We start from the raw sequence: 27,339 nt of genomic DNA on the forward strand, positions 1-27,339 counted from the left end.
AATATTTTTATTTAATTTTGTTTTTGTTATATATTCTCTAAAACTTAGTTATCCAAATAGAGTATATAAAATTTTTCATGAATTTAATTGAAATACTTTTATTTACATTGGTTTCTGTATTATCAAAATTTTAGTTGTCCAAGTATAATTCTTAAATACTTTCATTAATTTAAATTTAAATGTTTTTATTTAGCTACAGATATTAAAATATTGATATTTAGGTTTGTTTCTATGAAAAAATTCAAAACCTTACTTGTCCAAGTATTATACTTAAATACTTTCCTTAAATTAGATTGAAATGTCGTTTTTTTCATTACTTTTTGTTAAAAATTCTGAGTATTTAGTTACCCAAGTAAAACTTTTAAATATTTTCATGAATTTATTCTTAAAATTTTATTTGTCCAAATATAATTCTAAAATATTTTCATTAATTTAAATTGAAATGTTTTTATTTAGCTTTGGTTTTATTTAAAAATTCTACAAAATTTAGTTATCCTAATAAAATACTTAAATATTTTCATGAATTTATATTAAAATATCGTTGTTTAGTTTTATTTCTATGAAAAAAATCAAAACTTTAGTTGTCTAAGTATTATACTTAAATACTTTCCTTACATTAGATTGAAATACGGTTTTTGTCATTTTTGACAAAGGATTTAGTTATCCAAGTAAAACTTTTAAATATTTTCACGAATTTATATTCAAATACTTTTATTTAAATGTTTTTATTTAGCTTTGGTTTTATACAAAAATTGTACAGAACACACAATGCTTTTATTAAATTAGATTGAAATACATTTATTGTTATTGATTTTGTTAAAAATTGTGAGAATTGAATTATCATAGTATAATATTTAAAAATTTTGTTGAATTTGTATTGAAATACTTCTATTTAAATTTGTTTTTGTTATATATTCTTTAGAATTTAATTATCCAAATAGAATACTTAAATATTTTCATATTAATTTAAATTGAAATACTTGTATTTAGCTTTGATTTGTTATAAACCTTCTATAGAATTTGCTTTTTCAAATAGAATATTTAAATACTTTCTTAAATTTATATTGAAACACTTCTATTGAGCTTTATTTCTACAAATATATCTCTGAAATTTAATTATTCAAATAGAAACTTAAACAATTTCATAAGTTCATATTGAAATTATTTTATTTAGGTTTGTTTCTGTAAAAAAAATCAAATACTTAGTATTTATGATTAATTTTTGTAGAAGTTTTTGAATAATTTTACATTCATTATTAAAAACTGTTCTTTTCATAATAGATTATTTATTTATACAGTACGAAAAGAGTTTGACCTATCTAAATCCTGAAAGAGACATCTTGAACAATAGAGACAGTAAGTCTCCCGCCATGGGACATACTTCTACAGTCTCTGTCATGCATGATGTCTCTCTTTAAATTCAAACGGGTCACACGCTTGTCCCACTGTATATTTAAAGACTTCAATGTTTTATAATAATAAAAACATTTTAAACAGGTGCCAAGTATGTATTAAAAGGTGGTATTAAATAATTTGTTAATTCTACTAATAATTAATAAATTAGAAAATTTTAAATGTAAAATAACTTAGGTGTAAACTGGGTTGCCTATCAACAATGAGGTTAGTAAAATTCTCAATTTAAATGGCTTACAAATTAAATGCAGTACATTTGAACTAATATTTAAATTTAAATAAATATGTTTAAATACAATCCATTTTCAATTCTACGACACCTGTTGATTGTAATAGACGCGTGAGGCAATTTATTTATATTATAATAGCATTAAATCAACAACCAAAGAATGACCCTAACCACAAACTTTCTCCCGCCAAGTCCAATTTGTATCAAATAGTGGCGCGCTCCGTTTTAACACAATCACATCCCTCAAAAAAACGTACATAAAAACCAACCACAAATGCAAGTTCATTCAGCGGCGAAGCAGCCATCAAAACACTAATCGGTAAACACAAACCGACGATTTAATTCCGACCGGTTCCCGTGTGTTCTTCGTACGAGATGGTCCTCACTGACGTCGTCGAGTCTGGGGACGACGAGAACACGTCCAAGAAGATCAAAGTTAACAACGATAAAGTCGTTAAGAAGGACATCAAATTGGGCACGACGAAGGCGAAGTTGGAACGATGCGGTACGTGCAAACAGTACCTGGAGGAGTTGACGATCTACAACGGCCACCCGAACAATTCCAGCGAGGAATTCATTGCGCTGACCGACGAAAAACTGTCTTTGTACACCGGTAACGAAGATTTCGGCGACAATCACGACGATTATCCGACGCACAAGGTAAACATTGGATGATGATGATGATCTAGTTGGCATGCAACACTTTTGTTTGTTTCAGGTGACCCATTTCAGTGTGTATGATAAAAAAGGTCACTTGTGCGCGTTCGATTCCGGTTTGATTGAGAACAATGTTGAGCTGTTTTTCTCTGGTTACCTCAAGCCAGTCTTCGAAGAAGACCCATCTACCAACAATGGTATTCCAGCTCATGATTTGGGACCCATTAATGAATGGTAAAGTTTTTTGCATTGTTTACCATATTTGTTATTATATAACTGCTCAGGAAGTTTTACTGTTTAGGATTTTTAGTACTGGCTGGGAAAACATCCTAAATAATTAAACTTGTGAAACCTTGTGAACAATTTTACTGACATTATCTGTTGGTAATTAAGTTGTAGTTAAACTTTTCTCACACTTCTATTGACAGTTACATCTTCTTAAACAGTTCTATTTATAAATAAGTTTGTAGTCAAACTTCCTAAACAATTCTATTGATAATTAAGCCTATAATGAAACTTTATAAACACTTCTGTTGATAATTAAACTTTTAGGTCAACTTTCTTAATATTCAGTTTAGTCAGTTTTTTTATAATTAAACTTGTTCTCTAATTTCTTAAATAATTCTATTGCTAATTAATCTTGTGGTCAACTTTCTGAACAATTTTGTTGATAATTAAGCTTGTAGAGAAACTTTAAACCACTTTTGTCGATAATTAAGCTTGTAGTGAAACTTCATAAACAGTTCTGTTGATAATTAAACTTGTACTCAAATTTCCTAAATAGTTCTGTTGATAATTATGCTTGTGATCAAACTTTCTGAACACTTGTTGATAATTAAACTAGTGATGAAACTTTAAACCAGTTTTGTTGATAATTAAGCTTGTGTCAAACTTCTTTAAAACTTCTGTTGATAATTAAGGTTGTGGTGAAACTTTAAACTAGTTTTGTTGATAATTAAGCTTGTAGCGAAACTTTTTAAGCAGTTTTGTTGATAATTAAGCTTGTAGTGAAACTTTAAAAACGTTCTGTTGATAATTAAATTTATACTCAAATTTTCTAAATAGTTTTGTTGATAATTAAGCTTGTGATCAAACTTTCTGAACAATTTTGTTGATAATTAAACTTGTAGTGAATCTTTGAAGCTGTTTTGTTGATAATTGAGTTTGAAGACACACTTCCTGAATAAATTTGTTGATAATTAAGCTTGTAGTCAAACTTCCTTAACAGTTCTGATGATTATTAAGGTTGTGGTCAAACTTCCTAAACTATTTTGTTGATAATTGAACTTGTAGTGAAACTTTAAACCAGTTTTGTTGATAATTAAGCTTGTAGCGAAACTTTTTAAGCAGTTTTGTTGATAATTAAGTTTGAAGACACACTTCCTGAACAATTTTGTAGATAATTAAACTTGTAGTCAAACTTCCTTAACAATTCTGTTGATAATTAAGATTGTGGTGAAACGTTCTAAACAGTTTTGTTGATAATTGAATTTGTAGTGAAACTTTAAACCAGTTTTGTTGATAATTAAGCTTGTAGCGAAACTTTTTAAGCAGTTTTGTTGATAATTAAGCTTGTAGTGAAACTTTAAAAACGTTCTGTTGATATTTAAATTTATACTCAAATTTCCTAAATAATTTTGTTGATAATTAAGCTTGTGATCAAACTTTCTGAACAATTTTGTTGATAATTAAACTTGTAGTGAATCTTTGAAGCTGTTTTGTTGATAATTGAGTTTGAAGACACACTTCCTGAATAAATTTGTTCATAATTAACCTTGTAGTCAAACTTCCTTAACAGTTCTGTTGATTATTAAGTTTGTGGTCAAACTTCCTAAACAATTTTGTTGATAATTGAACTTGTAGTGAAACTTTAAACCAGTTTTGTTGATAATTAAGATTATAGTGAAACTTTGAAAGTTTGAAATCACACTTCTTGAACAATTTTGTTGATAATGAAAATTGTAGTCAAACTTCCTTAACAGTTCTGTTGATAATTAAAGTTGTGGTCTAACTGCCTAAACAATTTTGTTGATAATTGAACTTGTAGTGAAACTTTAAACCAGTTATGTTGATAATTAAGCTTGTAGCGAAACTTTTTAAGCAGTTTTGTTGATATTTAAGCTTGTAGTGAAACTTTAAAAGCAGTTCTGTTGATAATTAAATTTGTACTCAAATTTCCTAAATAGTTCTGTTGACAATTAAGCTTGTGATCAAACTTTCTGAACAATTTTGTTGATAATTAAACTTGTAGTGAAACTTTAAACCTCTTTTGTTGATAATTAAGTTTGAAGACACACTTCCTAAACAATTTTGTTGATAATTGAACTTGTAGCGAAACTTTAAACTAGTTTTGTTGATAATTAAGCTTGTAGTGAAACTTTTTAAGCAGTTTTGTTGATAATTAAGCTTATAATGAAACTTTAAAAGCAGTTCTGTTGATGATTAAATTTGTACTCAAATTTCCTAAATAGTTCTGTTGACAATTAAGCTTGTGATCAAACTTTCTGAACAATTTTGTTGATAATTAAACTTGTAGTGAAACTTTAAACCTCTTTTGTTGATAATTAAGTTTGAAGACACACTTCCTAAACAATTTTGTTGATAATTGAACTTGTAGCGAAACTTTAAACTAGTTTTGTTGATAATTAAGCTTGTAGTGAAACTTTTTAAGCAGTTTTGTTGATAATTAAGCTTGTAATGAAACTTTAAAAGCAGTTCTGTTGATGACTAAATTTGTACTCAAATTTCCTAAATAGTTCTGTTGACAATTAAGCTTGTGATCAAACTTTCTGAACAATTTTGTTGATAATTAAACTTGTAGTGAAACTTTAAACCTCTTTTGTTGATAATTAAGTTTGAAGACACACTTCCTAAACAATTTTGTTGATAATTGAACTTGTAGCGAAACTTTAAACTAGTTTTGTTGATAATTAAGCTTGTAGTGAAACTTTTTAAGCAGTTTTGTTGATAATTAAGCTTATAATGAAACTTTAAAAGCAGTTCTGTTGATGATTAAATTTGTACTCAAATTTCCTAAATAGTTCTGTTGACAATTAAGCTTGTGATCAAACTTTCTGAACAATTTTGTTGATAATTAAACTTGTAGTGAAACTTTAAACGTCTTTTGTTGATAATTAAGTTTGAAGACACACTTCCTAAACAATTTTGTTGATAATTGAACTTGTAGCGAAACTTTAAACTAGTTTTGTTGATAATTAAGCTTGTAGTGAAACTTTTTAAGCAGTTTTGTTGATAATTAAGCTTGTAATGAAACTTTAAAAGCAGTTCTGTTGATGATTAAATTTGTACTCAAATTTCCTAAATAGTTCTGTTGACAATTAAGCTTGTGATCAAACTTTCTGAACAATTTTGTTGATAATTAAACTTGTAGTGAAACTTTAAACCTCTTTTGTTGATAATTAAGTTTGAAGACACACTTCCTAAACAATTTTGTTGATAATTGAACTTGTAACGAAACTTTAAACTAGTTTTGTTGATAATTAAGCTTGTAGTGAAACTTTTTAAGCAGTTTTGTTGATAATTAAGCTTGTAATGAAACTTTAAAAGCAGTTCTGTTGATAATTAAATTTGTACTCAAATTTTCTAAATAGTTCTGTTGATAATTAAACTTGTGATTAAACTTTCTGAACAATTTTATTGATAATTAAACTTGTGGGAAGCTTTGAAGCTGTTTTGTTGATGATTGAAGACACACTTCCTGAACAATTTTGTAGATAGTTAAGCTTGTAGTCAAACTCCCTTAACAGTTCTGTTGATAATTAAGATTGTGGTCAAATTTCCTAAACAATTTTGTTGTTAATTGAACTTATAGTGAAACTTTAAATCAGTTTTGTTGATAATTAAGGTTGTTGTGAAACTTTAAAAGCAGTTCTGTTGATAATTAAATTTGTACTCAAATTTCCTAAATAGTTCTGTTGATAATTAAGCTTGTGATTAAACTTTATGAACAATTCTGTTGATAATTAAGCTTGTAGTGAAACTGTATAAGCAGTTCTGTTGATAATTAAACTTGTACTTGTACTAAGCTACTAATTAATTAATGTTAAACGATTAGTAAACTGTAATATTATGTTGTTTTCTAACTAAGGTGGACAGCAGGTTACGACGGCGGCGACAAACTACCGATGGGCTTTTCGACCGGTTACGCCGAATATTACCTGATGGAACCGTCTCCCGAATACGAACCAATATTCAAAAAGATCCGGGCCAAAATCAAACTATCGAAAATGGTCATCGAATTCCTGCTGGACCGCGGCTGGGAATCCCCCACCTACGAGGATCTACTGGAGCACGTGTCCAGCTCCGGCGAGTACACCGACGTCGAGGACATGCTGCTGCAAAACGCCCAGTTCCTGTGCGACCAGGTGGTCAACTACGACAAGGGCTCGTCGGAGGACGAGAAGCCGATGATCTCGTACCCGTGCATGCGCTCGTTGGTCAGCATGGCCGGCGTCACGTTCCAGAAGCGGAAGAAGATGCGCAAGCAGGAGAACAAGGGCATCAAGATCAAGAAGAGTCCGCAGTGGTCGAAGGCGACGACCACCAAACTGGTCCGCGACGTGTTCGAGAGCTTCTTCCCCGAGCAGCTGGACCACGGCGGCAAGGGACCGAAGAAGAAACGGTGCGGCGTGTGCGAGGCGTGCCAGAGTCCCGACTGCGGCGAGTGCAACTTCTGCAAGGACATGCTGAAGTTCGGCGGTTCGGGACGTTCGAAGCAGGCGTGCAGGCAGCGACGGTGTCCGAACATGGCTATTATGGATGCGGAGCTGTCCGAAAACGAGGAGGAGGCCGATGCGAAGCTGGAAAGTCCGGTTAGGAAGAAGGGCTGCTCCAAGAGGATATTGCACAAGGTCAAGTTTCCCAATGATCCGATCAAGGAGCTGAAGGGGAAGAAGTGTTACGATTTGGCTGTTGTCGGTGAGTATTTGAATTGTTTCGAATCGTTTTTAGCATGCTTTGCTTATTCGCTTTGTAGGAAGCCACGTTTACAAAAAAGAGTCGATTTTAGAGTACTTTGACTTTAGTGATAACAGTATTGAGAAGGAATACCGTAAGTTAGATGTGGGGGCGTGGTCAGAATTGACTTGTTTTCTGCGCATGTCTGTTTTAATGTGTTCAGTGTAGGGGCGTGGCTGTTTTGGAATTGTTACTTGTGACTTTAAAACATTTCAAAATACAATTAAATATCATTTTTGAACTGGATATAGCTTTCGTATTTGTTCAATATTTTTATACATTTTGTATTTGAAAGTTTTTATTTATCTGTTTTTCTATAGAAATTTCAGATTAAATATTCTCTATAAAACATTACCAAAGTTATCTTAATATCACTTCAGGTTTGGAAGATATGAACTTGGAAAAACTACTGAATATAAAATATAAAAAAATTTATCAATTAACCCTTTAACTGTAACATTCGTGTTTATCCATATTTTCTATAGAAATTTTTGGATTAAAAAAATGCAAAACTTTGAAAGATATGAACTTGGAAAAACTACTGAATACAAAATATAAAAAAGTTTTCTGTTTGTTCATATTTTCTATAGAAATTTTGGAAAAAATTACTGAATATAAAATATAAAAAAGCTTTTTCTTAGTCTTTTAACTGTAACTTTTGTGTTTGTTCATATTTTCTAGAGAAATTCAGGATTTAAAAACTAAAATGTTTCCTTTATAAAATATTTCAAAAGCTATCTAAATATCACTTCAGGTTTGGAAGATATGAAATTGGAAAAAATACTGAATATAAAATATAAAAAAGCTTTTTCTTAGTCTTTTAACTGTAACTTTCGTGTTTGTTCATATTTTCTCGAGAAATTTTGGATTTAAAAACTAAAATGTTTCCTCTATAAAATATTTCAAAAGTTATCTAAATATTACTTCAGGTTTGGAAGATATGATCTTGAAAAAATTTCTGAATATAAAGGATAAAAAGCTTTTTCTTAGTCTTTTAACTGTAACTTTCGTGTTTGTTAATATTTTCTAGAGAAAATTTGGATTTAAAAACTAAAATGTTTCCTCTATAAAATATTTCAAAAGTTATCTAAATATCACTTCAGGTTTGGAAGATATGAACTTGGAAAAATTACTGAATATAAAATATAAAAAAGCTTTTTCTTAGTCTTTTAACTATAACTTTCATGTTTGTTCTTATTTTCTATGGAAATTTTGGATTTAAAAACTAAAATGTTTCCTCTATAAAATATTTCAAAAGTTATCTAAATATCACTTCAGGTTTTAAAGATATGAACTTGGAAAAATTACTGAATATAAAATATAAATAAGCTTTCTGTTAGTTTTTTAACTGTAACTTTCGTGTTTGTTCATATTTTCTATATAAATTTTGTATAGAAAATTTAGAATATTTCCTCTATATATATTTCAAAAGTTATCTAAATATCACTTCAGGTTTGGAAGATATGATCTTGAAAAAATTCCTGAATATAAAAGATAAAAAGCTTTTTGTTAGTCTTTTAACTGTAACTTTCGTATTTGTTCATATTTTCTAGAGGAAATTTGGATTTAAAAACTAAAATGTTTCCTCTATAAAATATTTCAAAAGTTATCTAAATATCACTTCAGGTTTGGAAGTTATGAACTTGGAAAAAATACTGAATATAAACTATAAAAAAGCCTTTTCTTAGTCTTTTAACTGTAACTTTCGTGTTTGTTCATATTTTCTCGAGAAATTTTGGATTTAAAAACTAAAATGTTTCCTCTATAAAATATTTCAAAGGTTATCTAAATATCACTTCAGGTTTGGAAAATATGAACTTGTAAAAATTACTGAATATAAAATATAAAAAAGTTTTCTGTTTGTTCATATTTTCTATAGAAATTTTTGAAAAAATTACTGAATATAAAATATAAAAAAGCTTTTTCTTAGTCTTTTAACTGTAACTTTCGTGTTTGTTTATATTTTCTAGAGAAATTCTGGATTTAAAAACTAAAATGTGTCCTCTATAAAATATTTCAAAAGCTATCTAAATATCACTTCAGGTTTGGGAGATATGAACTTGGAAAAATTACTGAATATAAAATATAAAAAAGCTTTTTCTTAGTCTTTTAACTGTAACTTTCGTGTTTGTTCATATTTTCTATAGAAAATTTGGATTTAAAAACTAAAATATTTCCTTTATAAAATATTTCAAAAGTTATCTAAATATCACTTCAGGTTTGGAAGATAGGAACTTGGAAAAACTGCTGAATATAAAATATAAAGAAGTTGTCTATTAGTTTTTTAACTTTCGTGTTTGTTCTTATTTTCTATAGAAATTTTGGATTAAACTATTTACTCAATATAAAGTATAAAAAACATTGTCTGTTAATCTGTTAACTGTTACACACACAATACAGGGACGTGGCAAGTATTGTCTTATTTACTGCGCATGTCTGCTCCAATAATTTTAATATATGGGCGTGTCTATCGTTGTCTTGTTTACTGCGCATGTCTGTTTCCACTTTAACCTAATACTCCCTCAATTCTCAGATGAACTGCAGATAGCACCAGGCGATTATGTGATGCTAAACTCGGACAACCCGAACGAAGCGCCTTTGGTGGCGCGCGTCTGTTACATGTACGAAATGGCGCCCCTAGGTCCTATGTTCCACGCACAATTGTTCTGCCGAGGTACCGACACCATACTGGGCGTCTGCGCCGATCCCCGTGAACTTTTCGTCGTCGACAGCTGCGACGACCTTCCTTTGGGATCTATCGTGCGAAAGGCCGATGTAAGTTACTGTCCTTGTATTAATAAGTTATCTCGATCATTGTAATCATGTAATGTTATCAGGTGGAGTTCAGGAGGATGCCGGACAATTGGGCGGAAGTGGGAGGCGAGTTGAATCTTCCACAACAACTGGAGGATGACGGCAAGACCTTCTATTTTTCGAAACGTTATGATGCTTCGACTAGTCGTTTTGTGGACTATATTGAAGAGGCGGTGGAGCCCCTAAGTCCATGCTTTTGTTGCAAGTTAGTTTTATTTATTACTTTAATTTTAGAAATGTACACATTGTTAATTACTTTTTGAGGCAATTTGTGTACCCTGAACATGTGATATTTATTCAGCTCAAATCTGAATCATCAGTTTTTGAGAGACTCTTTTATAAATAATGTACATATTAGATTTGGATAAACTATAGCTTAAACTCACCTAAGTTATCCATTAGAACTTACAATTAGCTTAACAGTTTAAAAATATATCTTCTCTTAGATTTCTAACTGAATCTACCTTATTTTTAGATATTTTAAGTGTCGACCAAATATCTCTTCTAGTTTCAGATATATAAGCTTTGAAAGTTGGCTGATTGTGAAGTATTAGCATCACAGTTAAAAATATGTCTTCTTATAGTTTCCTCCCTGTAACTACTTTGTTTTTAGATATTTTCGTGTACAATTTGTGGTACAAATACTGGAATATTTCTTTTATAAAATATTTCAAGTGTCGACCAAATATCTCTTCCACTTTCAGATATATAAGCTTTGAAAGTTGGCTAATTGTGGAGTATTAGCATCACAGTTTAAAAATATGTCTTCTTATAGTTTCTTACCTGTAACTACTTTATTTTTAGATATTTTCGTATACAATTTGGGGTATAAATACTGGAATATTTCCTTTATAAAACATTTCAAGTGTCAACCAAATATCTCTTCTGGTTTCAGACATATAATTTTTGAAAGTTGGCTAATTGTGGAGTATTAGCATCACAGTTTAAAAATATGTCTTCTTATAGTTTCCTACCTGTAACTACTTTGCTAAGATATTTTGGTATACAATTTGGGGTATAAATACTGAAATATTTCCTTTATAAAACATTTCAATTGTCAACCAAATATCTCTTCTGGTTTCAGATATATAATCTTTGAAAGTTGGCTAATTGTGGAGTATTAGCATAACAGTTTAAAAATGTCTTCTTTTAGTTTCCTACCTGTAACTACTTTGTTTTTAGATATTTTCGTATACAATTTGTGGTATAAATATTGGAATATTTCCTTTAAAAATCACTCCAAGTGTCAACCAAATATCTCTTCTGGTTTCAGATATATAAGCTTTGAAAGTTGGCTAATTGTGGAGTATTAGCATCATAGTTTAAAAATATGTCTTCTTTTAGTTTCCTACCTGTAACTACTTTGTTTTTAGATATTTTCAATACAATTTGGGATATAAATACTGGAATATTTCCTTTATAAAACATTTCAAGTGTCGACCAAATATCTCTTCCGGTTTCAGACATATAAGCTGTGAAAATTGACTAATTGTGGAGTATTAGCGTCACAGTTTAAAAATATGTCTTCTTATATTTTCCTACCTGTAACTACTTTGTTTTTAGATATTTTCGTATACAATTTGTGGTATAAATACTGGAATATTTCTTTTATAAAACATTTCAAGTGTCAACCAAATATCTCTTCTGGTTTCAGATATATAAACTGTGAAAATTCACTAATTATGGAGTATTAGCGTCACAGTTTAAAAATATGTCTTCTTTTAGTTTCCTACCTGTAACTACTTTGTTTTTAGTTATTTTCGTATATAATTTGTGGTATAAATACTGGAATATTTCCTTTATAAAACATTTTAAATGTCAACCAAATATCTCTTCTGGTTTCAGATATATAATCTTTGAAAGTTGCTAATTGTGGAGTATTAGCATCACAGTTTAAAAATATGTATTCTTTTAGTTTCCTACCTGTAACTACTTTGTTTTAGATATTTTCGTATACAATTTGGGATATAAATACTGGAATATTTCCTTTATAAAACATTTCTAGTGTCAACCAAATATCTCTTTTGGTTTCAGATATATAAGCTATGAAAGTTGGCTAATTGTGGAGTATTAGCATCAGAGTTTAAAAATATGTATTCTTTTAGTTTCCTACCTGTAACTACTTTGTTTTTAGATATTTTCGTATACAATTTGGGATATAAATACTGGAATATTTCCTTTATAAAACATTTCTAGTGTCAACCAAATATCTCTTTTGGTTTCAGATATATAAGCTTTGAAAGTTGGATAATTGTGGAGTATTAGCATCACAGTTTAAAAATATGTATTCTTTTAGTTTCCTACCTGTAACTACTTTGTTTTTAGATATTTTTGTATATAATTTGTGGTATAAATACTGGAATATTTCCTTTATAAAACATTTCTAGTGTCAACCAAATATCTCTTTTGGTTTCAGATATATAAGCTTTGAAAGTTGGATAATTGTGGAGTATTAGCATCACAGTTTAAAAATATGTATTCTTTTAGTTTCCTACCTGTAACTACTTTGTTTTTAGATATTTTTGTATATAATTTGTGGTATAAATACTGGAATATTTCCTTTATAAAACATTTCTAGTGTCAACCAAATATCTCTTTTGGTTTCAGATATATAAGCTTTGAAAGTTGGCTAATTGTGGAGTATTAGCATCACAGTTTAAAAATATGTATTCTTTTAGTTTCCTACCTGTAACTACTTTGTTTTTAGATATTTTCGTGTACAATTTGTGGTATAAATACTGGAATATTTCCTTTATAAAACATTTTAAGTGTCAACCAAATATCTCTTCTGGTTTCAGACATATAAGCTGTGAAAATTCACTAATTGTGGAGTTTTAGCGTCACAGTTTAAAATATGTCTTCTTTTAGTTTCCTACCTGTAACTACTTTGTTTTTAGATATTTTCGTATACAATTTGGGATATAAATACTGGAATATTTCCTTTATAAAACATTTTTAGTGTCAACCAAATATCTCTTTTGGTTTCAGATATATAAGCTTTGAAAGTTGGCTAATTGTGGAGTAATAGCATCACAGTTTAAAAATATGTCTTCTTATAGTTTCCTACCTGTAACTACTTTGTTTTTAGATATTTTCGTATACAATTTATGATATAAACACTGGAATGTTTCTTTTATAAAACATTTCAAGTGTCAACCAAATATCTTGTCTGGATTTAGAGATATAATCTTTGAAAATCGAGTAATTATAAAGTATAAGCTTCACACATTAACATTTTTATTCTCATGCTCAGTACACTAAAATTACTCTAAATAAAATATAAGTTTAATTGTTTTGGGTGGAAACATTAATTATTTATTAAATATTAATTAATTCTTATTTTTGTAGACGTAAATCTTCCCAAAAGAAGTACGAAACTCCCACTTATGCGGATGGTAAAATCACATGGAGAAATCAAGTATATAAAGTCGGCACTGCTGTTTATCTTAAACCTGAAGTTTACAATTTCGAATCCCTACGTAGCAAAGACTTTGAAGAAATAAACGAAGTAAGTTTCAACTATCATTCCACAATTTTTTTATGTATATATAATTAACAATTTTTGTACAGAAAGAAAACAATGTGAACGCAACGTTGTATCCGGAATTTTGGCGTAAAAACTCCGACAACATCAAAGGATCAAACAACGACACGCCCGAACCCTACACGATAGGCTTGATAGAAGACATCGAGGAAAGGAAGCCAGATATTAAAATTAAAGTCAGGATTTTCTACAGACCTGAAAACACCAAATCAGTCCTGACGTCCTACACCAAAGACCTGAATTGCTTGTACTGGTCAGAGAACAGTAAGTGTAAATTAAATAAAATATCTTATATTATTATTAATTCGTTTTAATGCCACCAGTCGTCACCACGTCGTTCAACGAAAACGCAGTGGGCAAGTGTTACCTGTCCTTCGAACAGAACATCGTCGACTTGGAACGTTGGCGTCTGGAGGGCCCGGACCGTTTCTACTTCACCGAAACCTACGATTACGTCAGCAACGTCTACGGCGAGGTGCCGCACGTCGCCAAGAAAATTGGCTCGATGGGCAAAGGTGGCGGCAAAGGCGGCGGCAAGGTTAAAGGGAAGTCGGCACGTGACCTGCCTGAGGCGCCAAGCACTTGGGACAAACCGGACAGGCCTTTGGTGTGCATGGATGTCTTCGCCGGCTGTGGGGGGCTGTCCGAAGGGCTGCACCAATCTGGAATTGCTGAAACCAAATGGGCGGTAATGAAACTGTTTTGTTTAATTGCAATGGATGAAGTTCTTGTTGATTAAAACGTTTGAATATTGTTAAATTTGTAAATAATAATAAATTGGTTTCAGATCGAAATGGAAAGCTCGGCAGCTCAAGCTTTCAGGCTCAACAATCCCGATTGTAAAGTGTTCAGCGACGACTGCAACGAAATTCTTAAAACGGTCATGGCTGGAGAGGGTAAACAACGACATTTACCGTGCAAGGGAGAGGTGGAACTGCTTGTTGGTGGTCCCCCTTGTCAAGGTTTCAGTGGCATGAACCGCTTCAACGCTGGACAATATTCGGCTTTCAAAAACTCACTGGTTGCCTCTTATTTGAGTTACTGCGAGTACTACCGGTAATTACTTTTAATTATGAGTTTTATGATGACTTTAAAAATTGACTAATTATGAATAATGTCCAAATGTCTTTCTTATCTGTGACTTTTGTCTTTTTAGTAATTTTAAAATGCAGTGTATGGTATAATTAATTGAATATTTCCTCTATAAAACATTTCAAGTGACAACCAAATGTCTCTTCTGGTTTCATAGATATACACTTTGAAAATCCTCTAATTATGGCATATTAGCTTTGCAGTATAAAAATATGTCCACTTATAGTTTCTTACCTGTAAATACAATTTGTGATATAAATACTAGAAAATTTCCTCTATAGAACATTTCAAATGTTAACTAAATATCTCGTGTAGTTTCAAAGATATAAACTGTGAAAATTGATTAATTATGGAGTATTTGGTCTACACTTTAAAAATATGTCCTTTCAGTTTCTTGTCTGTTCCTTTAGTGTTTTTAGATATTATTAAATACAATTTATAGTATAAACAGTAGAACATTTCCTCTATAAAACATTACAAGTGGCAACCAAATATCTCTTCTGGTTTCTGAGATATACACCTTGAAAATACACTAATTATGGAATATTAGCTTTACAGTGTAAAAATATGCCCACTCATAGTTTCTTACCTGTAACTTTCGTGTTTTTGCATATTTTTAAATACAATTTGTGATATAAATACTAGAATATGTCCTCTGTAGAACATTTCAAATGTTAACTAAATATTTCGTGTAGTTTTAGAAATATAAACTGTGAAAATTGATTAATTATGGAGTATTTGGTTTACACTACAAAAATATGTCCTCATTCAGTTTCTTATCTGTATCTTTCGTGTTTTAAGAGATTTTTAAATGCAATTGGCGGTATAAACACTCGAACATTTCCTCTATAAAACATTTCAAGAGGCAATCAAATATCTCTTCTGGTTTCAGAGATATACACTTTGAAAATCCACTAATTAGGGAATATTAGCTTTACAGTATAAAAATATGCCTACTCATAGTTTCTTACCTGTAACTTTCGTGTTTTTGCATATTTTTGAATACAATTTGCGATATAAATACTAGAATATTTCCTCTATAGAACATTTCAAATGTTAACTAAATATCTCGTGTAGTTTCAAAGATGTAAACTGTGAAAATTGATTAATTATGGAGTATTAGGTCTACACTTTAAAAATAGTCCTCTTTCAGTTTCTTGTCTATTACATTTGTGTTTTTAGATATTATTAAATACAATTTGTAGTATAAACATTAGAACATTTCCTCTATAAAACATTTCAAGAGGCAACCAAATATCTCTTCTGGTTTCAGAGATATACACCTTGAAAATCCACTAATTATGGAATATTAGCTTTACAGTATGCCCACTCATAGTTTCTTACCTGTAACTTTCGTGTTTTTGCATATTTTTTAATACAATTTGTGATATAAATACTAGAATATTTCCTCTATAAAATATTTCAAATGTCAACTAAAAATTTCGTGTAGTTTCAGAGATATGAACTCTAAAAATTGATTAATTATGGAGTATTTGGTTTACACTTCACAAATATGTCCACTTTCAGTTTCTTTTCTGTAATTTTTGTGCTTTCAGAGATTTTTAAATACAATTTGTGGTATAAACACAAGAATGATTCATCTATAAAACATTTCAAGTGACAGCCAATTATCTCTTCTGGTTTCAGAGATGTACACTTTGAAAATCGACTAATTATGTACTGTATTTGTTTTATAGAAATATCTTCACTGTAAACAGAAAAAAAATATTGATTTGAAATTTAAATAGCACTTGTTCTCTAATTTATACCTATAAGAAATATAATTTCCATTTTCGCCAGAAGTGACATCAACTTTCTTATTTACGATGGAATACCAATGAAATTTTTCTCAAAAATTTGGATACACATAACATAACTAAATTGTTTGTAAAGCCACCAGTTCTGATGCTGAAAAGTTCTTTTTTGACATTCAGGTTAACCAAGAACCATCCTATAAGAAGCCAATAATAATACTACCAAATTTTATACAGGGTGTTTTAAAACACTACCTAACATTATTGTTTTCAGTGGAACACTAGTAATGTTTTAGCATAACTAAATTGAATATTAAAAAACTTTTCGATTGGTATAAGTATTTTCTATACACAAAATAAATATTAACAGAGATTTATTAGATTTTCTTAAACTAATTGTTGGTTTTGGAGGTGCAATTTCGTAATTTATCTGTTAAATAAGTTTTAATCATTTTAAGAAGCATAATTAATATAAATTTATTTCAGCCCCAAGTACTTCATACTGGAGAACGTACGAAATTTCGTCTCGTTCAAACGCAGTATCGTCCTGAAGCTGACGTTACGTTGCCTATTAGCTATTGGCTACCAAGTGACCTTCGGCGTCCTACAAGCGGGCCATTACGGAGTACCACAAACTCGGCGACGTCTAATAATAATGGCCGCCGCCCCCGGTTACGTCCTGCCCAAATACCCTGAACCTATTCACGTGTTCAACAAGCGTGGCTGTCAACTGTCGTTCGTGGTGGACGGCACCAGGTACGAGAGCGGCATCCAATGCCAGTCGGCTCCGTACAGGACGGTCCGTGTGCGGGACGCCCTGCTGGACCTCCCAGAAATAAAGAACGGCTGGAACAAGCCCGAGATGTCCTACGACACGGACGCGACGTGCCACTACCAGAAGATCATGCGTGTGGGCGGCGAGGACGAGGGAGTCGTCAGGGATCACGTGTGCAAGGAGATGTCGGCGATAGTGGAGGGCAGGATATCGCAGATTCCCACGTATCCGGGTGCCGACTGGCGGGACCTGCCCAACATCAGCATCAAACTGAACGACGGCACCAAAACCAGCGTCTTACGTTATCCCTACAAGTAAGTACTCTAGACACACATTACCTTGTGACATCCGCCAACAAAACGTTTCGTTTGCAGGACGAAGAAACAGAACAAGGACGAGCCGCCCAGAGGTGTGTGCCAGTGCGCCACTGGTCGCAGCTGCGACCCGGCCGACCGACAGTTCAACACGTTGATACCGTGGTGTCTGCCGCACACGGCCGACCGCCACAATCACTGGGCCGCCCTTTACGGCCGTCTCGAGTGGGACGGCTTCTTCGGCACCACCATCACCAATCCCGAGCCGATGGGCAAGCAGGGTAGGGTCCTGCATCCGGAACAGAATCGCGTGGTCAGCGTGAGGGAGTGCGCTAGGTCGCAGGGATTCCCCGACAGGTTCAAGTTCCACGGCGGCATTCTGGACAAGCACAGGCAGGTGGGGAACGCCGTGCCTCCGCCCCTGGGCGCTGCGTTGGGCAGACAGATCGCCAAGGCATTGGTCGAAACCGTCAGGAAGGATGCGGACGTTAAAATGGATGCTAGTTGAATTTTTAAATATTAATACTGTGTCAATTTGTCACTGATTTGTTTTATAATATTTTAACTATTTTATTTTAATTACAATATGTTGTTCTGGTTGTTTATGTTGTAATGCAATAAAACGTTGTAAACAAAGTTTGTTCATTTTATGTGAATGTAATAAGTGATGTTTTATATCCCATGGGTAATAAGTATGTACTATGTACTTTAAGAAACGTAACTGTTTTTTTTTATTTTAATATTTTCATCAACATTTAACTAAGTTTTATGAAGTTTTAATTGTTGTAGAAGTTGATATATAGATGACTTAGATTTAATTATATATTGTAGTTATTTTTTTATAAGGAACTGTTTCAATTATTATAGTTAAAAAATACGTATCATCAAAATGTCACAAATCTTGTTTTTCATCTAGATTTTTAAAATATTAAATTATAATTAATACAAATTGTTTTCAATTATTTGTTTATATTAGTAATTGAAGGATAAACATTTATTTTAAACTTTACTGTTAATTTTTTATGTATTTTTCTGTATCCTGTATTTTTTTTTTTTTTACAAAATAAATATATTTATGTGATTTTCCAAAATGTTACACATTAATTGTTAAATTCTGGAAGTTTGTGTATAAAATAAAGAAACAATTAAAATTAATATATTGTTTTATTTAATAATATAAAATAAACCTAACACAAAAAAGGTAAGTAAATCAAATTTTTATTATATATCACATCACGTCATGCCAATCACATCATGCCAATCACATCACATCATGCCAATCACATCACGTCATGCCAATGACATCACATCATGCTAATCACATCACATCATGCCAATCACATCACATCATGCCAATCACATAACATCATGCCAATCACATCATGCCAATTACATCCCATCATGCCAATCACATCACATCATGCCAATCACATCATGCCAATCACATCATGCCAATTACATCCCATCATGCCAATCACATCACGTCATGCCAATCACATCACATCATGCCAATCACATCACATCATGCCAGTCACATCACATCATGCCAATCACATCACGTCATGCCAATCACATCATGCCAATTACATCCCATCATGCCAATCACATCACATCATGCCAATCACATCATGCCAATTACATCCCATCATGCCATTCACATCACATCATACCAATCACATCACGTCATGCCAATCACATCATGCCAATTACATCCCATCATGCCAATCACATCACATCATGCCAATCACATCATGCCAATCACATCATGCCAATCACATCGCGTCATGCCAATCACATCATGCCAATTACATCCCATCATGCCAATCACATCACGTCATGCCAATCACATCATGCCAATTACATCCCATCATGCCAATCACATCACATCATGCCAATCACATCATGCCAATCACATCATGCCAATTACATCCCATCATGCCAATCACATCACGTCATGCCAATCACATCACATCATGCCAATCACATCACATCATGCCAGTCACATCACATCATGCCAATCACATCACGTCATGCCAATCACATCATGCCAATTACATCCCATCATGCCAATCACATCACATCATGCCAATCACATCATGCCAATTACATCCCATCATGCCATTCACATCACATCATGCCAATCACATCACGTCATGCCAATCACATCATGCCAATTACATCCCATCATGCCAATCACATCACATCATGCCAATCACATCATGCCAATTACATCCCATCATGCCATTCACATCACATCATGCCAATCACATCACGTCATGCCAATCACATCATGCCAATTACATCCCATCATGCCAATCACATCACATCATGCCAATCACATCATGCCAATTACATCCCATCATGCCATTCACATCACATCATACCAATCACATCACGTCATGCCAATCACATCATGCCAATTACATCCCATCATGCCAATCACATCACATCATGCCAATCACATCATGCCAATCACATCATGCCAATCACATCGCGTCATGCCAATCACATCATGCCAATTACATCCCATCATGCCAATCACATCACGTCATGCCAATCACATCATGCCAATTACATCCCATCATGCCAATCACATCACATCATGCCAATCACATCACGTCATGCCAATCACATCATGCCAATTACATCCCATCATGCCATTCACATCACATCATGCCAATCACATCACGTCATGCCAATCACATCATGCCAATTACATCCCATCATGCCAATCACATCACATCATGCCAATCACATCATGCCAATCACATCATGCCAATCACATCACGTCATGCCAATCACATCATGCCAATTACATCCCATCATGCCAGCCAATTACATCCCATCATGCCATTCACATCCCATCATGCCATTCACATCACGTCATGCCAATCACATCACGCCAATTACATCCCATCATGCCATTCACATCACATCATGCCAATCACATCACGTCATGCCAATCACATCATGCCAATTACATCCCATCATGCCAATCACATCACATCATGCCAATCACATCATGCCAATCACATCACGTCATGCCAATCACATCACGTCATGCCAATCACATCATGCCAATTACATCCCATCATGCCATTCACATCACATCATGCCAATCACATCATGCCAATCACATCACATCATGCCAATTACATCACATTATGCCAGTCACATCACATCATGCTAATCACATCACGTCATGCCAATCACATCATGCCAATTACATCCCATCATGCCAATCACATCACATCATGCCAATCACATCATGCCAATTACATCCCATCATGCCATTCACATCCCATCATGCCATTCACATCACGTCATGCCAATCACATCACGCCAATTACATCCCATCATGCCATTCACATCACATCATGCCAATCACATCACGTCATGCCAATCACATCATGCCAATTACATCCCATCATGCCAATCACATCACATCATGCCAATCACATCATGCCAATCACATCACGTCATGCCAATCACATCACGTCATGCCAATCACATCATGCCAATTACATCCCATCATGCCATTCACATCACATCATGCCAATCACATCACGTCATGCCAATCACATCATGCCAATTACATCCCATCATGCCAATCACATCACATCATGCCAATCACATCGCGTCATGTCAATCACATCATGCCAATCCCATCATGCCAATCACATCACATCATGCCATTCACATCACATCATGCCAATCCCATCATGCCAATCACATCACATCATGCCAATTACATCACATTATGCCAGTCACATCACATCATGCCAATCACATCACGTCATGCCAATCACATCATGCCAATTACATCCCATCATGCCAATCACATCACATCATGCCAATCACATCATGCCAATTACATCCCATCATGCCATTCACATCCCATCATGCCATTCACATCACGTCATGCCAATCACATCACGCCAATTACATCCCATCATGCCATTCACATCACATCATGCCAATCACATCACGTCATGCCAATCACATCATGCCAATTACATCCCATCATGCCAATCACATCATGCCAATTACATCCCATCATGCCATTCACATCACATCATGCCAATCACATCACGTCATGCCAATCACATCATGCCAATTACATCCCATCATGCCAATCACATCACATCATGCCAATCACATCACATCATGCCAATCCCATCATGCCAATCACATCACATCATGCCATTCACATCACATCATGCCAATCCTATCATGCCAATCACATCACATCATGCCAATTACATCACGTCATACCAATCACATAAACATTATTTTGTTTGCGCCAAAATAGTATCAGGAGTTTTTCCGACTTTTTTTTGTATTAGGAGCTGCCTACCTCCTCGAATTCATGTTATCCTGTTACAAAACTCGAAATATCACGATTATGAGTTATAAATAGGTTTTCGTGCCAAAATAGTATCAAGAGTTTCCTCGCTTTTTTGTATTAGGAGCTACACACCTCATCGCATTTCTTTTATCCTCAAATGGCGGGAAAACTAATATTATTTTGGCTCGAATAACCATTTGCAATAATTGCGTCATCTATCGCAAATACATTAAACTATAAGAGAATATAAAAATTAGCACTGCAGATTCTTGTGATTTATACTGGTGTCATCTATGGTAAATGTCTTAAACTAGTAACATTTGTATTACAGATTCCTGTAATTCATACTCGTTGAAAACAACTACATTACAGATTCCTATAATATATACTAGTTTAATCTGTTACATGTAACATAGAGGGCGATAGTTCCTATATGTTACCTAAACTTTGAAACAGTTTCTGGGCGGTAAACGCCTTTAAGCGTGTGATTTTTATATATTTCTTTATAACTTTTTTTTATCATAGTTAAAAAGTTGGGTAATATAATTTTTATTGTTTAACGTTTTAAGTGGTATTAATGGGGTTAGTGAAATAAAAAACAAAACGAATAGATTGATTTTTCTTTATTTTACAAATATCGCGAAGGCACAAATCTCAAAAAATAACAATGTAACAACAAAATTGACTAATGATAATAATCAATGTAACAAACAAGATAATGAATAATGAACATGCACAAAACCAGGCTTAACTCCTACAATATTGTATTCTCATGCATTCGAATGTCTTTTACGTAATTTAACCTAATCTAATTAGAACCGAATCAAGGTGCCACCGGATCCGGTGTATTGTCTTTACGATAAGCGAGATAATTTTGATTGGACCGGCGACACCTTATCAATGAATCACTCATACGGAGAACAAAATTTAAAACCTACAACTACTGTTTCTTGTATTAATGTAACTTTGAAATGAGCAATGTGGCGATCTACTTGCAATACGATACTTATCAGGTAAATCTAAATTAGAAAACAAAACAAAAAAAAAAAGAAAAAAACATGCGACGAATTTTAAAAATAGGACTGTCGACGCCCTTCCCCTTAAAATTGACTGATTGAGCTTTTAGAATCAACAAGAAACAATGTTTTATTTTTTGATTGGTGGGACTGGCGTCTGTTGGGCATATAACAATAACAATAAAAACAAATCTACTAGCTAATTGGTTTAGTTCCTCGACACCCTAAACAGTGCGCATCAGTCTATAACTTGCCTAGGCCTAGTGGGGACGTTCCGACGAACGTCTAGTTAAGGTAATTCGAGTGACGAACGACGTGGAAACGTTCGAACGTTGCCAGGCCGTTCAGTCCAATAATCGCGTTCCTCCAAAAAAAAAAAAAAATTAATATGTCGATTGATCCACGTGCGGATGCGGGACTCGTTAAAACTTTGTACTGATAACGATATATTATAGATATATTTATATATATATTACAACGGTAGAATTTTTAACAGTGCAACAGTGGCTTAAGTACAAATCAACAAAAAGGATTCACATGATTTCGCAGCAGACGGCCCTGTACGGTAGGTTCCCGTGTCTGGGTTTCGGCTGTGCCTTCCGGACCTCTTCTTTAAGCTTAAGATAATCCTCGTTCTTGCCGTATTTACTCTCGTACACCGGCGGCACGTCTTCATTCTCGCCATCGGTCGCACATTTGGAACAACACCGCAACCCATCATCATCGTCCAACCCCAAACAAACAGTCTCATCCCGCGGAGCACTGTACAACTCATCCTCCCAGTACTCCTGATTGGGCTCCCGCGCGTACACCACCACCTCCTCCACGTCCGGACCGAATTCCTCTTGGATCGCCGTCGGGCTCTTCAATATCTCCACCTCCGGCGTCCGTTCTCTGGTCTCGTTCATCCATTGCTTGACCGCCTCGGTGATCGGGTAATGGTACGTCTCAGTGGTGTCTTGGCAGTCGTCGTCGCGGACGCGCAGGAGCCGTTCCACCCGCGGGTTCTCTAGAAAAAATCCATCTGTCGCAGCGGATGCAGCGCCGTCTGTGCCAGATGGTGTCGATATATTAGTTGAACCCAGTTCGACGCCCACACTTACCGGCTCCGTGCACAGTCGCCTCGTGCTCTGCAATATGCGCGTGAAGTCCAGGCGCTTCTGCTCGCCCGCCTCCGGGCTCCTGATCTTGCTCAGCACCGACTCGAAGAAGTCGTCGTTGCGTTCAATGTTCAACGTGCGCATCTTCGTCTCCAGGCTGCTGTACATGCCCTTCTGTATCAACTTGTCCAGTTCCTGGTACACTTCCACGTTCGTTTTGGCGTCGTTCTCCTCAAGGAAATCGTACGTGTCGTCGGTGGCGTTCAGCGTCGTGGTCGAGCTGCTCACGCTACTCGTCGACGCCTTCTGGCTCTTCTTCTTCTTTTTCTTTTGCTTCTTCTCGCCCTCCACCTTCTCCTCCTTCACTACCTCCTTGGCTACTTCCTCCTTGGCCACTTCCTGCGACGGCTCCACCTCCTGTGGTGGCTCCGCCTCCTTAACTTTAACTTCCTTGTCCTTGTCTTTGTCGTCTTTTGTCTCTTTAACGGGAGATTCGGGCCGGCACAGGTCGGTGATGATGACCCTCTTGGTCAACGGTTTTTGCGTGCCCTTCTTGGACTTTTTCTTCGTCTTTTTCGTTTCATCCACGTCGTCGGCCGCAGCGTCTTCGGCCTGGGCCGCGACCATTTGTCTTTCAATTTCCTCCACAACGGGAATTCGGTCTGAAACTAAATTGTTTTCTAAATTGGCAGTTTCGTTTACTTTGATGTCGGTGAGGATACTTTCGATCGTTTGCGCTTCGACCTTGGAGGGTGGCACGACGTCCACCAGCTGCGTGACGTCGTAGCTTTCGAACTCCTGGCCGGAGTCGTCCACCTCATCGTCATAAAAATCGTCGGCCTCTTCCACGACCTTGTTTTTACGCTTTTTCTTGCTGGAGACTGATATCCATTGGCTAGTTTTCTGAGGGGACTTGGGTTCGGGTTTCTTGGGCACCACGTCCGCTTGCGGGACGGGTTCTTTGACTTTCTCCGAGTAGTTTAGTTTGTCGTCTTTGGTGATGCGCTTAGGGCTTGAATAGTTTTGCTTTCTGGCTGTGTTGTTGTTGTTGCTGTAGTAACGCTCGGGCGTCTGACGTTCCTTGTCGTAGTTCCTTCTGTGGTTGTTCCTTTCCGGCGTGTTCCTGAACTTGTTGTTGTTGTTGTGCCGATTGTTCCTGAAGTCAGGCTTGGTTGACAGTTTGGCTGGGCTCTGCTCGGGTTTTTGCACAGTTTCCTTGCTCTCCTCCCTTTCCTTAACCTCCTCCAGCTTGGAAACAATCTGGTTGAGATCAATTTGCCTAGCCTGTACGATTTTTACCTCCTGCGGCTGCGCGTCGTCCGCCTGTTGCGGCGCAGGCTCAGCCTGCACCTCCTGCGACGGCGCCACGCCCTCCTCGCCCTGCTGCTTGGGCACGTACTGGGGCACGTAGCCGATCACGTTGGGCGGATAGCCGAACGGTATAAATGCGTTGGGCGGCACCAGGTGCATGGGCACGACTCGCACGTAGCCCGGGGCGACCGGATACTCGGGCGGCCGGTAGGCGCGAGGCACGAACTCCTCGGCGTCCGGTTTCAGATCGTATTTGGGACAATCGTCGGGCGTCGGGTCCGTGTTGGGTGACGTGCACGTCGACGTGTTCGACAACGATTGTTGCGGCTTGGCGTCGCGGTCGGTCGACTCCTCGTCGTCGGTGTACTCGGACGTGCTGTCCGCCTGGCCGGCCATCGTCTTCGACGACCTTCTGCGTCTGCGCTTCTTCAGTCTGCGCGTGTCTGACTGAGCGTCTGCAATATTGACAAGTGATTAATTGATTCTATTGTTTTTAGTTGTTAACGTCAACGTTAATTGTTTCTAAAATAACTTACCCTGCGTCGGACACGACGGATTGACGTAGTACTCGGGATAGACCATGTTGCACACGGGGTATTCGGACACGTTGCCCGGCACCTCGTTCAAATCTTGACTGGACGACGCCTCCTCCGTGTTGGGGCTCATCGATTCCGTCTGCAAATTGAAATAATATTCATCTTCCAGCACTTCCTGTCCGTGAGTGGTTTCGATAGGTATTTGCGGAGCAATCGATTAACATTTACGAAAATAAACTGGAGAGTGATTAACACCGCTCTGACCCTGTTCCTATAAATAAAAGCCCGGCACAGGATTTTTCGGTATTTTACCCGATGGATGGGCTCTAGAAAACTGATTATGTAAAGGCGGGAAGTGAAAAGAAAAAAATCTCACGGTGTTCCTTTCTTATCGCTTAGATAAACTATGAACCTGTTCAACCAAGAGTGGAAATCTTGTTTGAGGGCACATAAATTGTGACGTTTTATCTTATCACGAGATGAAATGTGAAACACTATTTCTCGCTTATCAAACTGTTTAATGTAAATGTTTGTAGTGGAATTATTGATGAAGCAGTGAGGTTACACAATTTTTACATAATAATTATTTACTTGTATACCGTATGTTTCTTTTTCTACTACAAATTTTTCAATATTAATTTATGTTTAATTTCCAATCAGGCTTAACAAATAAAAAAACTGATTAATTATTTATAATTTTAGTTATAAAAATAATGCCACTTTAGTTTCTCAAATTCTTAGATATTATTAGATAAGATCCTTGATAAAATGTTTTTTTTTTCAGTGATACTTTCCATCCAAGCTATATAAATATTTCTTTTAGTTTTGGACATAAACATTGAAAACTGATTGATACCTTTATAGTTAAAAATAGTATTTAAATTTAGTTTCTTTTGAGCTTTCCAATATATTTAAATAAAACTTTTTGTATAAAAATTTTGTAATATCATTTATAAAACGGTACAAAATAAAAATTTTAAGAGTCTCAATTAACAACAACTACAAAATCTTAATAGCAAAATATTTACAAATATTACTTCTGGTATCGCGGATATAAACATATAATGATTGATAAACAAATTTAATATTGTAGACAGTGTCGTCACTTAAATTTTTAACTTCAATTTCCAAGAGTTTCGGTTAGAAAACTGTTTCTAACAGTTATAGAATTAATATATTCAAATTTATGGATAAAAGAACTGATAATATGTAATTTCTTATATATCTTTTATATTCTTCGATATTTTTTAATGAAATTCTAGATATAAAAAAATAGAATATAATATGGTTTAAAAATTATACAAATATCTCTTTTGGCTTTGGGTATATAAATATAGAGAATTGACAGTTAACACATTGAAATTTATAGTCAAAAGTTGTCTTACATATCTTTTGTTCTTTAATATTTTTGAACGAAATTCCTGGCATAAATACTAGAATGTTTTCTCTATAAAATGCT

The 27,339-nt window shown here is 34.7% G+C and overlaps 3 protein-coding genes across 7 annotated transcripts in view; 2 read left to right on the forward strand and 1 right to left on the reverse strand.

Annotated features, from left to right (window-relative positions):
• The first annotated feature begins 1,641 nt into the window (after positions 1 to 1,641).
• LOC109605810 (DNA (cytosine-5)-methyltransferase PliMCI-like) lies at positions 1,642 to 18,569 on the forward strand. 2 transcript variants are annotated; one of them, XM_049968764.1, is made up of 12 exons: positions 1,643 to 2,302; positions 2,361 to 2,533; positions 6,408 to 7,237; positions 7,296 to 7,370; positions 9,810 to 10,051; positions 10,114 to 10,295; positions 13,439 to 13,598; positions 13,661 to 13,898; positions 13,958 to 14,322; positions 14,422 to 14,690; positions 16,967 to 17,569; positions 17,630 to 18,569. In XM_049968764.1, the coding sequence occupies exons 1-12, from the start codon at positions 2,018 to 2,020 to the stop codon at positions 18,075 to 18,077; spliced, it is 3,870 nt and encodes a 1,289-aa protein (XP_049824721.1). In that variant the 5' UTR covers positions 1,643 to 2,017; the 3' UTR covers positions 18,078 to 18,569. The 2 variants fall into 2 exon arrangements, with proteins under 2 accessions (XP_049824722.1, XP_049824721.1); XM_049968765.1 differs by lacking the exon at positions 7,296 to 7,370 and having other exon boundaries at positions 1,642 to 2,302.
• Positions 18,570 to 19,613: 1,044 nt separating this feature from the next.
• Positions 19,614 to 23,222, forward strand: LOC109604439 (polyadenylate-binding protein 1-B-like). The gene is made up of 3 exons (XM_049969111.1): positions 19,614 to 20,022; positions 21,337 to 21,719; positions 23,133 to 23,222. Exons 1-3 carry the CDS (start codon positions 19,614 to 19,616, stop codon positions 23,220 to 23,222), a joined length of 882 nt encoding a protein of 293 aa, XP_049825068.1.
• Positions 23,223 to 23,372: 150 nt separating this feature from the next.
• Positions 23,373 to 27,339, reverse strand: part of LOC109604438 (neurofilament heavy polypeptide) — a 64,254-nt gene continuing 60,287 nt past the window's right edge. For 2 of the 4 annotated variants that reach the window (XM_049969191.1, XM_049969190.1), the window contains 3 exons: positions 25,881 to 26,019; positions 24,037 to 25,799; positions 23,373 to 23,981 (listed from right to left, as the gene is read on the reverse strand). In XM_049969191.1, the coding sequence (XP_049825148.1) occupies positions 23,943 to 23,981; positions 24,037 to 25,799; positions 25,881 to 26,019 (1,941 nt within the window). In that variant the 3' untranslated portion in view covers positions 23,373 to 23,942. The remainder of the gene's footprint in view (positions 23,982 to 24,036; positions 25,800 to 25,880; positions 26,020 to 27,339) is intronic. The other 2 variants (XM_020020963.2, XM_049969192.1) reach the window with 2 other exon arrangements.

This window comes from Aethina tumida, chromosome 6 (assembly GCF_024364675.1).
Source record: "Aethina tumida isolate Nest 87 chromosome 6, icAetTumi1.1, whole genome shotgun sequence".
Classification (NCBI taxonomy): domain Eukaryota; kingdom Metazoa; phylum Arthropoda; class Insecta; order Coleoptera; family Nitidulidae; genus Aethina; species Aethina tumida.

What these genes read in the sequence shown, in the direction of transcription:
- LOC109605810 (XM_049968764.1), top strand. Translation starts at nt 2,018, where the DNA reads ATGGTCCTCACTGACGTCGTCGAGTCTGGGGACGACGAGAACACGTCC. An exon ending in CTTGTACTGGTCAGAGAACA is followed by an intron (nt 13,899 to 13,957) that starts GTAAGTGTAAAT and finishes TAATGCCACCAG; the next exon opens with TCGTCACCACGTCGTTCAAC. An exon ending in AGTTACTGCGAGTACTACCG is followed by an intron (nt 14,691 to 16,966) that starts GTAATTACTTTT and finishes AATTTATTTCAG; the next exon opens with CCCCAAGTACTTCATACTGG.
- LOC109604439 (XM_049969111.1), top strand. Translation starts at nt 19,614, where the DNA reads ATGCCAATTACATCCCATCATGCCAATCACATCACATCATGCCAATCA. An exon ending in TGCCAATCACATCACATCAT is followed by an intron (nt 20,023 to 21,336) that starts GCCAATCACATC and finishes ACATTATGCCAG; the next exon opens with TCACATCACATCATGCCAAT. An exon ending in TGCCAATCACATCACATCAT is followed by an intron (nt 21,720 to 23,132) that starts GCCAATCACATC and finishes CAAATCTACTAG; the next exon opens with CTAATTGGTTTAGTTCCTCG.